General features: G+C 41.4%; 1 protein-coding gene across 1 annotated transcript in view; it reads left to right on the forward strand.

Moving 5' to 3' along the window:
* Positions 1 to 1310: 1310 nt before the first annotated feature.
* The window catches only part of ZMYM6 (zinc finger MYM-type containing 6), a 44677-nt gene continuing 32336 nt past the window's right edge, over positions 1311 to 13651 (forward strand). The window contains exons 1-3 of the mRNA XM_052637720.1: positions 1311 to 1393; positions 2291 to 2452; positions 13316 to 13400. Of these exons, the coding sequence (XP_052493680.1) occupies positions 2360 to 2452; positions 13316 to 13400 (178 nt within the window). The 5' untranslated portion in view covers positions 1311 to 1393; positions 2291 to 2359. The remainder of the gene's footprint in view (positions 1394 to 2290; positions 2453 to 13315; positions 13401 to 13651) is intronic.

Consider the following 13651-nt stretch of genomic DNA (forward strand, 5'->3'; position numbering starts at 1 on the left):
GTGTGTCCAACTCTTTGTGACCTCACATACTGTAGCCCACCAAGACCTAGGGCAATTAAATAAATAAATTAAATTAAATCTTAACACGGAGGTGTATAACGGACTTTTGGACTCAGAGGGAAAGGGAGAGGGTGGGATGATTTGGGAGAATGGCATTGTAACATGTATACTATCATGTAAGAATCGAATTGCCAGTCTATGTCCGATGCAGGATACAGCATGCTTGGGGCTGGTGCACGGGGATGACCCAGAGAGATGTTATGGGGAGGGAAGTGGGAGGGGGGTTCATATTTGGGAACGCATGTACACCCGTGGTGGATTCATGTCAATATATGGCAAAACCAATACAGTATTGTAAAGTAAAATAAAGTAAAAATAAAAATTAAAAAAAAATAAAATTGAAACTATTTGCTTAACTTTCATATAAACAAAACAAGCAATTTCACTGCTATGTATAAACCTAGCATATGTGTCACAAGAGGCAAGAATGTTCACAGCAGTATTATTTCTAATAGCCAAAAATTGGAAATAACTCAAATGTCCATCACTAGTAGATAAATTATATCACATTCATAAAATGGAATATTATATAGCAGTCAAAATGAATAAATGACAGCCTCACAAATCATAGCTGTATCTCCAAAACAATGTTTAATGCAAATGTACCAAATCTTGACTTTGAACAAGTTCATTAATCTCTTCATTTACAGCTCCCAGAGAAACATTTGTACCATTGGAGTTGTGGTCAGGAATAAGTGGAAAGACTCATACCAAGTGTTTACCAAACACTTGGCTTAATAAATATTAGCTATCACTTATTCAACTTCTCTTTGTAGGTCACCTTTCCGGAAATAAGAATGGTGCAGAGCACTTACAGTATCCCTTAGGTTCTCCCCCCAAATCCCTTCCTCTAGCTTCTCACTATTGGATCTCTGTCTCTTTAAGAAGTCAGCCATATATGAGGAGAGAGGATGCTGGGAAATCAGCTCAGCTCAGATCTGAAGCATGATGGGAAAGGACGAAGGGGGCGGGGCGGCAACCGGGGCTGCGCACGCGCAGTTGTATGGTTGTTGCGTTGTGATGGACCGTTGAGAAAAATTTCAGTAAGAGAAAGTATTCATTGTCCCGGCGTGGGGTCCCCAGCTTCTATCCCCGCTTCCCGGAGCGACGACGGCTTCCCAGGAGCGACGAGGGCAGCAGACGGTGAGCGCGGTCGATTGGAGCGGGAGGGGCCGTATGGGGCGGGGCGGCGGCCGCGCCACGTGATGAGGCGGGCGCAGGGCGGAAGAAGCGCAGTCTGGCTGGGTAGCTGAAACGTTGGGGTTTTCGCCGCAGAGATGGGCTGACAGGCATATGCGGGTCGCGTTACCTCTATCAGATGCAGCGTTGCCGTGTTTGTACCCACTGACAGGCGTGGGACTTACTGGTGGGGGACAAGATTTGGGAAGCGAATAAGACATGATTGTTACAACTGTGGCAAGTGGGCATATAAGTTCTCATCTCTCGCACTGGCTTTTAAGCCTGGCGTTGACCATTTCCATGCCTGGCTTGACTGGATCAAGACAACTTGGCAGGGTTTTCGTTTGCTTTAGGTGTACTACGTCCAATTTAATATGTTGTCTCCTAGGGGAAGGGAAGTCTGAATGACTAATCTTGTTTACAAGAAGGCGATTGGGCAGTGGAGCTCAGAGGGGCTCCTTCCTGGACATGGACCCCATGAGACCCTGAAAGGTGCAGGTGGACCACTTTAAGGGCACACCAGTCCATTTGGTGGCATCTTGAGCTTAGAGCTTGTCGTAAGGCCAAAGATGGGGCCCCTATGGAGACCTCCAGTGAAGGCTGAGTTAGAGGTGGGGCTGGGGAGCTTGGTGTGCCCCACTTTGAGACATATAAGCTGGAGGTGTGCTTCAAGTACTAATTCTCATGGTCTCAGAAACTGTATTTCTAGGTCCTTTCTTCCAAGAGCTTGGTAATTTCCTCTCCCGTCTTGGTCTTCAAGGCTCAATCCCACAGTAACTTTCAACGTACAAAAAATCAAGAGTGTTTGTCTTTAAAGATATCAGGGAAGTGGGAACTATTGTTCTAAGACTTTCTTTTTTTGAGTGTGAAGGCAGCTACTGAAGGAACAGAAGTCAGGAAGGAGTATAGTCATGGCCTCAGAAGAGTTGTTTTTTCAAATGCTTAGCCCTAAAATCTTGCGCTCAACACAGAGCTTTTGATACAGATACACATGAAGGAGGAAAAAAAAAAAAAATAAGCTTGAGTATCAATCCTTTATGTTGTGTTTTAGGAATCCAGCTGTCTACCACCAAGAAGAAATCTGTTTAGACTGAGGAATCCCTTTACGTAAAGAATTAGGATGAAAGAACCTTTGGATGGTGAATGTGGCAAAGCACTGGCACCACAGCAAGCCCTTCTGGACAAAATGAAAGAAGAACCTGACAATGCTCAAGTAAGCATTTCCGCTTTAATTAAAAAAATTGTTTTTTAATTTCTTTTCTTGTATCTGTTGAATTCAAATTTTTAGTAAAGTTTCTAACTTGTAACCCAAATTGATTTTTCCCCTGTTAGATGGGTAAATTACCTCTTATGTTCCTTGAATGAAAAAAGATCTTGATAACTCTTTCTTTTTGTGAGAGGAAACTAATGTGTATTACCCTTTACCCATTATTTGGTACCTTTACAAAGAGTTCTCATGTATCTGATAGTAGTTTTCTTTTAGTCTGTAAGTATTTGTGGTCTACTCTATGCCAGGCTTTGGAAATCCAGCAGTGAGCAAGGTCAGTTTAATCTCTTCCCTCATAGAACTTGCAGGTTAGTAGAGGAAATGGACATTACACAAGTAATTGATCACATTGTATAAATACATATAATTACAAACTATGACAAATGCTGTGGAAAAAAGGCCTAAAATGGGAAATCTGGCCTAGTTTTGATTGGCGGGTGCAGGCTGGAGGAGGATTTGTAAGCTGAATTTTGCAGAATGAATGGACTAGGCAAAGGCATGGAGGATAGTGTTTCAGACAGAGTGATCTGCATATAGGAAAGCTCTGATCTGGAAAGATGCATTGTTCTTTTGAAGAACCGCAAGACCAGTGGGCCTGGAACGTAAAAACTGAAAATGGTGATGACGATGATAATGGTGATTATAATGACAATACTGATAGTGGTATTGATATATCAATATGTAGAGTACATCATAACATGACATTAGAAATACTGACTTGTTAAAACTTGCATGTGCTTAGACTGTGATGAGCACCACTCTTACAGCCTTATCATCATCCTCATTTTTGAGGTGAGGAAACCAAAGTACACAGTAGTTTACCACAGATCATAGCTCCTAAATGGCAAAAACTGAATTCAAATCCAGGTGTCAGACTTGAGAGCCTGTGCTATCTTGCTTCTAGGATGAGGCACTGTAAGTAATTTGAAGCCAGATTATGCAGGACTTTGTTACAAATTTTGGTTTTATGTTGGTCTTATCATGAGAACTTTGTGAAGCCATTGTAGGGTATTACTTGGTAGAATAAGATAAACATGTTTGGAAAGATCGTATGGCTACCCTTTAGGGACCCAGATTAGAGATCTGTGGAGATCAGTGTCGAGAGACCAGCTAGTTGTTTTGGCAAAAAGTGATTTTTTTGTTCATCTTGGACAATTCCTTTGCCGTATACTCCAGTTACTGGCTTTATTGCAGAAGCAAACCAATAATACTGAAAATATAAATAATAATGATAATATTTTATTTCTCATATTATCTCAAAGGCAGTATCATTCCAGGACAGGGATGTCAAATAATTTGTCTGTTCATCACCTCCACTCCTTCCTAAAGGGGTGTGCTGCGAAGGGTTCTGAGGGAGTGTCTGCAGGATGTGGGGTAGGGGATGGTGGTATCTGTGACACTTATTTTCCCTCCAGATAGTAATTCTTCCTTTGCCAAAAGTAACCATTTGTTTGCCCAGTTTTGTGGATTCTACCTTTTAAGAGTTTTTCACTCTTCCTTTTCCTCTCTGTTTCATTATTTCTCATCTGGACTTTTATAACATTGAGTTTCCTATTAAACATTATCTCTTCAGTCACATTCATGAAAATCCTATATAGTGATACCATGGTACTCTCTCTCTCTCTTTTTTTGAGTAACAAGAGCCAAATTTTTAATTAAATCATTTTTTCTATTAATATTAGAAGTACCCCTCAATGACATCCTTTGCTTGAGACTCTCTGCTATAGTCCATAACCACCGCACAACTGCAATTATCTGTTTTACAGGGTTTTTCCCCTCTCTTGTCAGTTTTACAGAGGCCTGCCCTTTCTTCTGGCTTTTTTGTTATCATTGTCCTTAATTAGGTTGATTTGTCATTCATCACAAGGGCCTTCACCAACTTGAGATAAGCTCATCAGAATTAGATGCAAACACAAAAAGATGGGGTTTGGTAGCTTTGAAATTCCCCTTGCTAGGCTATCCTGGGTAAGGGTAGTCTTTAGCACCTCTTGTAAAGCAGCATTCATGTCCATTACACCTCCAGCAGAAATGCCTTCCTCCACCACGGTGCGGTGGGCTATAGCCATGGTGCCATAGCGGTGGTTGGAGCCGAATTTTGAATGCACCTAAACCTCTGCCTCCCATGTGACTCCACAGCGACAGGGAAAGAGCGCTAAGGTACTCTTTACAAATTTGATGACATTGTTCTCTTTAAAGACCTTGTCTCCTCCTGTGGGATAAAACAAACTTTTTCGTGTTATATCCAAACTATCCATATTTAGACCTTTGTTTCCCTCTTCGCTATCTTCCCCACCTTTTCTAATCTATGATCCTGCAAACTATTTGCATTTCACAAAAAGGTATATTATGTTAATTTTTGTTTCCTTGCCTTTGCATGTGCCATTTCTCCTGCCTTTGTATCCTAAACTAGGTAGCTTGGCAGAAAGTTTCTCCTCTTTTAAGATACGGTTTAACTGTCTTGTCACTTAGAATTAGCCGCTCTCTATTTTTCTTTAAATTGTGTGTAGTGCTTTCACTTTTATTATGGCATCTACAGGTCAGTGAATTTTGTTTTCAGAGTCTGGTCTTATGTGACCTCAGTTGCCTGCACAATGACTGCATATGCTCAGTAATTAAAATAAAAGAGCCTGTGTTTCACAGATGAGGAAACTGAGCATGAAGGAGTAAGTGACTTCGTCTCATGGCAAAGCTGGCATACAAACCAGTTTTTAAAGATTCCAAATCCAATATTTCTTTCATTGTACTTTGCCTGTAGTCTAAAAATTTAAGAAATATTAAACTATGAATTAATTGAGTATTCTTCCTGAATATAAAAATTGTGGTAAAGAAAATCCCACTGACAGCTTGCAATGTAAATTTAAGTGGATCGGGGCTTCTTCAGTTCTCTTTGGTTTATATTAATGCTTGAAGGTGAATGGGCTATAATTTTTCATGATAGAGTGTCGGCTATGATGGAAAAGCCAATTGAACAAATAGTGTGTGCTCCTTTTCATGTTTGCATATTGGAAATATTTGAATATTGGAAAATAGTAGAGAAGAAGTTGAAAAAGTTCACTGTTTTCTCATGTATTAGGGGTCTGCTCTGGATACTAAGTCAAGTTCAAGTTCAGTCGCTCAGTCATGTCCGACTCTTTGCGACCCCATGAATCGCAGCATGCCAGGCCTCCCTGTCCATTACCAACTCCCGGAGTTCAGTCAGACTCACATCCATCGAGTCCGTGATGCCATCCAGCCATCTCATCCTCTGTCGTCCCCTTCTCCTCCTGCCCCCAATCCCTCCCAGCATCAGAGTCTTTTCCAATGAGTCAACTCTTCGCATGAGGTGGCCAAAGTACTGGAGCTTCAGCTTCAGCATCATTCCTTCCAAAGAAATCCCAGGGCTGATCTCCTTCAGAATGGACTGTTGGATCTTCTTGCAGTCCAAGGGACTCTCAAGAGTCTTCTCCAACACCACAGTTCAAAAGCATCCATTCTTCGGCTCTCAGCCTTCTTCACAGTCCAACTTTCACATCCATACATGACTACTGGAAAAACCATAGCCTTGAGTAGATGGACCTTAGTCGGCAAAGTAATGTCTCTGCTTTTGAATATGCTGTCTAGGTTGGTCATAACTTTTCTTCCAAGGAGTAAAATTCTTTTAATTTCATGGCTGCAATCACCATCTGCAGTGATTTTGGAGCCCCCCAAAAATATAAAGTCTGACACTGTTTCTACTGTTTCCCCATCTATTTCCCATGAAGTGATGGGACCGGATGCCATGATCTTCGTTTTCTGAATGTTGAGCTTTAAGCCAACTTTTTCACTCTCCACTTTCACTTTCATCAAGAGGCTTTTTAGCTCCTCTTCACTTTCTGCCGTAAGAGTGGTGTCATCTGCATATCTGAGGTTATTGATATTTCGCCTGGCAATCTTGATTCCGGCTTGTGTGTCTTCCAGTCCAGCGTTTCTCATGATGTACTCTGCATACAAGTTAAATAAGCAAGGTGACAATATACAGCCTTGACGTACTCCTTTTCCTATTTGGAACCAGTCTGTTGTTCCATGTCCAGTTCTAATTGTTGCTTCCTGACCTGCATACAGATTTCTCAAGAGGCAGGTCAGGTGGTCTGGTATTCCCATCTCTTTCAGAATTTTCCACAGTTTATTGTGATCCACACAGTCAAAGGCTTTGGCATAGTCAATAAAGCAGAAATAGATGTTTTTCTGGAACTCTTGCTTTTTCCATGATCCAGTGGATGTTGGCAATTTGATCTCTGGTTCCTCTGCCTTTTCTAAAACCAGCTTGAACATCAGGAATTCACATATTGCTGAAGCTTGGCTACTAAAGCTATATGAATTGTCACTCAGTTATTCAGTGAGCTTTTATTCCTGCATATATGACCTATAGCACTTGTTGAACACTGTTGTAAGCAGTTTATACATGACACTCACAAATCCTGTGAGTTAAGTATGTTATTCCCGTTTCACACACAGGGAAACAGAGACACAGATAAAATGTAACACAACCTAGTAAATCGATGAGCTATCATTTGAACCCAAGTGGTCTGGTTCAAGAGCCCAAACCCTTAACCAGGATGCTAAGCTGTGTTAGTTACTTTGTTTTCAGAGGCGCTACAGAGATGAAAAGATAGGGCCTCTGCTCTCAAGTGAATTGATGGCATGAGGAGGAGTAACGGTATGGAAATGGGAGAGGTAGCTATTTGTGGGTGACTGTGCCCTGCCAAAAGGTATGCTCACTGTGTCTTGCCCAGTCTCATTTAAACTCTACAAACATAGAAGGAAAGTATCCTTACCCCGTTTTAAAAAGGAGGGAACTGAAGGAAGGACAGGTTAGGTAACTTACCAAACTCAAAGGAAGCGTCAGAGTTAGAGTAGGAACTTAGCTTGGACTGACTTCAAACATGTATTCTTTCTGTTGCTTTGTGCTCCCTCTACAGATACAGAATCTGTGCAGATAATCTGTACAGATATAGAATCATAATATGATATAATTACCATAATTTTAAAAATTGTGTAAGATGCATGGGGAGCATAGGGAAAGGATACCTTATGTCTGTCTAGGGAGAAGAGGAGGGTTTTACAGGGTGGGTAGTGCTTGAGTTATAGCAGTTGATTAAAACCTTCAGACAGAGAAGAGAGCATGTGCCAACTCATTGAGGGGGGAGAGAATGTGATATATTCAGTGGTTGGGTATTTCAACAGTAAAGTGGGAGAAGAGAATAAATTTTAGATATTTAGATAGAATTGATCCGACTTAGCGGAGAAGGCAACGGCACCCCACTCCAGTACTCTTGCCTGGAAAATCCCATGGGCAGAGGAGCCTGGTGGGCTGCAGTCCATGGGGTCGTGAAGAGTCGGACACGACTGAGCAACTCCACTTTCACTTTTCACTTTCATGCATTGGAGAAGTAAATGGAAACCCGCTCCAGTGTTCTTGCCTGGAGAATCCCAGGGATGGGGGAGCCCGGTAGGCTGATGTCTATGGGGTCGCACAGAGTTGGACACGACTGAAGTGACTTAGCAGCAGCAGATCCGACTTAGAGATAGTATATGAGGTATGAGGGTCAAGGAGGATCCAGGAAAACTCAGAGGTTTCTGGGCTTCAGTAAGTTCAGTTTGTGATGATACTATTTACTGAGGGGCTAGGAGCAGGATTTAAGAGGAAGTAATGAGTGTAGTTGGAGATCTGTTGTGTTCAAGGGGCTCATGGGGGCATTCAAGTGATAATTTTGCCCTCGGAGGCACTTGCACATATTTAGAGATTAGAGAGTAGTATTTAGAGATTAGAGAGTTATCTGTATGTAGGTATTGTGTTGCCAGTTAAAAACAGAATGTTTGGTTACATTTGCCTATCAAACGAACAGTGAATATTTTTTTCATGTAAATATTGGTGGAGCTAGTGGTAAAGAACCTGCTTGCCAATATAGGTAGATGTAAGAGATGTAGGTTTGGTCCCTGGGTTGGGAAGATCCCCTGGAGAAGGGCATGGCAACCCACTCCAGTATTCTTGCCTGGAAAACCCCATGGACAAAGGAGCCTGGTGGGCCATAGTCCATAGGGTTGCAAAGAGTCGGACATGACTGAAGTGACTTAGCATGCATGTTGCATGCAGTATTTGGGACTCATACTAAAAAATTATCTGTTGTTTATTTGAAACTTAAAATTAAGTGGTGGTTTTATATTTTTATTTGCTATATTTATATTTGGTCACCCTATATAAGGTGATGGTTGAAGTCATGAAAGTGGATGCATTGTTCAGGGAACAAAAATAGAGAAAAGAGTAGAGCTCAGGATAGAGCGCTAGGAACTGGATTAATTTAATGCTTCAAAATGGCTTCAAGTAATCTCCCAAGCAGCAGCCTTGTTATTGCCTGGGAACCTATTAGAAATGTATGTTCTTAGTTCATGCTCCAGACCTGCTGAATAAGAAATTTTGAGGCTGAAACCCAAAAATCTGTGTCTTAACAAGACCTTAAGGGTTTCCGATGCCACTGAATTTGGAACCATTGACTTTGTTGTTGCTTAGTTGCTAAGTTGTGTCCAGCTCTTTCGTGACCCCATGGACTGTAGCCCACCAAACTTCTGTGTCCATGGGATTTCCCAAGCAAAAATACTGGAGTGGGTTGCCATTTCCTTCTCCAGAGGATCTTCCTGACTTCGGGATTGAACCTGTGTCTCCTGCATTGGCAGGCAGATTCTTTACCACTGAACCACCTGGGGAGCCCACCATTTACTTGGGGTGAGTATAAGATTAATGAAGGATGCTAAGAAATAGTAATGATGAATTGAAATAACATAACCAGAAGACAACCAATAGAATTATTGGTGATGTCAGATGTTTTTGAGAGACCGAGAAAGATAAAACCTAAAATTGTTTTTATTGACTTATGCAATTTGAGATAATTGGTTATCTTTCAGTTGAAGCAACAGCTTGATTGCGTTGTGTTCAGGAGGGAATCAAAGTGAAAAGGTAGAGAAAGAATGGAATACTTTTCCTGTTAAGTTTAGTTGTGAAGGGAGAGAGCAGAGAGGGCAGTAGTTCCCTATGCGATAGGTTCCTTATAAGCTAAAGGGAAGAGACCAACATGGAAGTTGTGAAAGGAACAAAGGCAGGAATGGCTGAGACTCCTTGAGGGTCATCCTGTTTGGTACCCATGCTGAACTCTTGGTGAACTCTGTAACGTAAAATTGCTGAATAGTTGCTGAGTTGCCGAAAGGAGAGAACAGTGCTAAGAACTGGACTACTTCTGGACTAAGGAAACCATACCTTTCTCTAGTAACAGATGAGGTGTGCTCAATATCCCAATTGAATGTACAGAACAGATTTATCCTCCAATCCAAATTCTTAGTCAACAGCTTGTGTAAGCCTGCTTGAACTTCCTCCTTTTCCCTGTAAAATCTCCTATGCATTCTCCTCCACTGGGACACTATTCTGGGTTCCTCCAGAATCTGTGACCCCTGAATTGCAGTTCTAAGAACCCGTATAGACTATCTTTTTGCCTCTTTACAGTTCATGCTGCTTTCATTGACAAGGTGGAGAGAGGCTTAGGATACACAAAGAGAGTATGAAGTGCTGTAAAAAGGGGGAGGGAAAGGGACCCCGAACACAGGCATTGTTTCAGCTGTGGCTGAGAAGGTTGCCTTTTTCTGTAAGGTTCAAGGACAGTTTGCCAGTCCATGTGTAGGCATGGTGGAAGAGGCAGTCAGGATGCTGAGGGAATTCTTACTTAACTGCTTCTATTTTCTTGGTGAAACAGAAACATTACTGAGTCAGAAATATATGGGGTTTGGACTTAGGAGTGATGGAGGTGTGGAACAGTTACTTTGTGAAGTAAGACAGACTGACTAGGGAAATGTAGCAGGCATATTAGAAAAATATTAAGAGATTGAGTTGATGATGGACAACCTTTTATTGAGTCTTAAGTGTTTTTTTTGGTTAAGTTGAAGGCAGTCTATATATGTACTTTTAACTTCTCCTTTTTTACAAGTGCCAATAAGTGAATATTGTTATTTAAGTATACTGTTTAAGAATGTCCACTTTGAATTGCCAGGTGGTTCAGTGGTAAAAGACTCCACCTGCCAGTGCAGGAGATCACGGAGATGTGGGTTCAGTCCCTCGGTTGGGAATATCCCCTAGAGGACAAAATGGCAACACACTCCAGTATTCTTGCCTGGAAAATTCCGTGGACAGAGGAGCCTGGTGGCTACAGCCTGTGGGGTTGCAAAGAGCTGGACACGACTGAGTACTGAGCACGCACACACACTTTGAATTGAATGAATTTGGATTCATTCATTCAACAAATGTTTATTCGGTGTTATAATTATGAAAATAATAATAAGAGGTAGCATTTTGTTCATGAGTCATATTTAACTTTTGGCTAATTGTAAGGGATCATGCTATGTACTTTATTTGTTTTAAATCATATGTCCCATAAATTCAGTCCAGTGGGTTAGGTAATACTGTCTTTTTAGATAAGGAAATTGGAACTGAAAAAGATTAAATGACTTATTCCTGAACACTGGGATTGCTAGTGTCCTGTCATTCCTGCGGTGCACCCTTTCTTTCTCTCCCTTCTTAGAGCCTGGGGGTTGTGGACAGTGTCTTGTATCAGCTGATTGCTTGATTGGGGAGTGGGCCACGAGCACGTGGAGGGCACTGTGGACTGGAGAGAGACACACAGCGTGGCTGAAAATCGAGAGCCTGTTGGGGTGGTCAAGGCTGAGCCTGACCCAGTGGAGTACACCCTGTGGGAGCGGCTTCCCCACTGCCTGCCCTGGAGGCCCAGTGACATTTATGTCCACAAGAAGACTGGCCTTATGGTCCAGCTGGCCTGCTGCCAGAAACTGCTAGGCCGAAGGGCTGGAAGTCAGAATGCCTGCACTGAGATCTTCATCCACCACTTGGGCCTGCCTATCATCGGTGTCATTCACATTGCCCTACAGCTGCAGGCTAGCAGCTTCAGGGCTTTGCACAAGGCTGCCGGTACCTCTGCCGTGGAGCTTGTAGATGAGTGGGAACCAGGGATGGATACAGGAGAGCCGCTGCTCCAGATCTGCAACAATTCAGCCATCCATATCCGTGTCTTCAGGGTCACACTCAAGAAATTGAAATGAGGCTGGCCCACTTTAACCACCCACCCGCCTACAGCTACACTCAGATGTGGCTCTTCTTGTGTTGATTACTGTCACGGACCTTCTACTAGAGCCATGTAGGAAGAAGCCTGTCCCCGTGCGGCCCAGAGAACTGTGAACCGAGAAGGCAAATACTTTTGTTGGGCCCAGGCAGTGGGTTTTCCCGAATCTTTGTGTTCTGTAACCGTTGTCCTATACAATAAAAAGTTTCAAGTTGTGTTGGTGCCTGGCCACCCCACTGCAAAAAAAGAACCAGGGTTACACTTGTTTCTGTCTGCTCTCAGAGCCCATAGTCTTCTCCGTTGTGTTATGTTGACTGTGCTGGGTGTTGAATGTACAGAAGTGGAAAAACAGATGGGATCCCTGCCTATAGTGGACATGGTCCTTTCAGTCTAGTGTGGGAGGAAGAGGGATGTTAGACATTGAACAGATTATCACCCAAATAAATGTGAAGTGATGTATTATGACAAGTGCTGTGAGTGAAAGGAGATGGGAGAGCCTATACCAGGGAAACTTGACTTGGGGGCCAGGGTTTGAATTCATTATTGTAATTATGTTATATTGTATTTGTGCATTTATGAGGGAGAGAGCATGGGTTTTGAAACAGACCTAGGTTTGATTCCCATTTGTGCGCTTGGTATTTTTGTGACCTTGTGCAAGTTGATGAACGTCTCTAAAGCTCACTTTTCTCGTCCATAGAGAAAGGCTCAGTAGGTCTTACGTTAAAGGCAGTAGCTTGTTTGGTGCCATGGAGAGTGGTAATTAATGCAGTGGTTTTTAATCTTTGGCATTTAATATTCCAGAGAAATGCTGGAGTAACTTTGGAAACTGATATATCAGTTATTTTGCTAAGTACAGGGAGATTAAAAATATAGTTACTAATTGTCACCATTGTTCCAAAAAAGACTATTTTTAAAAAAGCTTTTTATTTTGAAATATGTAAGGCTATTTTAACATCCGTTCCCTCCCCCCAAAGGTAGGATAGTTCATATCTCAGAATAAAGGGCAGTCTTTTTAAAGGGAGATTTGTATATTTAAATTTTTTTCCATGATTGTATATATTATTTTAAAGCATTTTGAAGAATATATTAAAGATAAATCTGATTTAGGCTGTGATGATTTTGTATATAATGAGCAGATTGCATTGAAACACATATCTTTTCTGCCATTAACAGATAGGACAGCTTGCGAATCTGTTGGATAAAATTACTAATTTGATCCAAACTCTAAATCACTCAGATTTAAATTCGTTTATTGCTCCCTTATAAATGCAGCCTAAAAAAAAGTAGTGCTCAGCATTGAAATAGCTGTGTATAGCGAGATTACATTAAACAAATTTTTTTTAATTGGAGGACAATTGGCTTAGAATATTCTGTTGGTTTCTGCCATATAGCAACATGAATCAGCCACAGGTATATGTATGTCCCCTCCCTCTCAAGATTACATGTGGTAAGTAAACATAAGTATCATAAAAGATTCTCCAGTTACAGAATCTTTTTTTGTAAAGATTAAATCAGTCTAATAACTTGTAAATTTTGACTTTCGAGGTATTTGTGAAGGTGACTAGGATTATAAGGTAGAAGAAATAAATATGACAATTATTTTTTTTTGTTTGAATTTCTAGTTTACTCAGGTACTAACACTATATTGTTTCTCTATCTCTTCTTTTTCTTTAAGGAATATATACATGCTTCAAAGCCAAAAGCTCAGGAAAGCGAACTGAAAATTAGTGCTGTGTTTTCAGTCAGTGACAGTCCTCTTGGTAAGAAGCAGAACTGTAAGTTAGTTACGATCCGATTCTGTTATATTCTGACTAGTAGAATGGATTGAAGGTACCTCCTCATGTAAGTCTGTTTTCTTCCTTTAGACAAAGCAGTGCTTTTCAGGCTGGCTGGCTGGTCTTGACCACAATTTTAAAAAGTGGAATATAATTACAGTTGATCCTTGAACACATGGATTTGAATAGGTGCAGGTCAAGTTATTTGGGTGATTTTTTTCAATAAATATACTACC

Source organism: Budorcas taxicolor, chromosome 3 (genome assembly GCF_023091745.1).
Source record: "Budorcas taxicolor isolate Tak-1 chromosome 3, Takin1.1, whole genome shotgun sequence".
NCBI classification, from domain to species: domain Eukaryota; kingdom Metazoa; phylum Chordata; class Mammalia; order Artiodactyla; family Bovidae; genus Budorcas; species Budorcas taxicolor.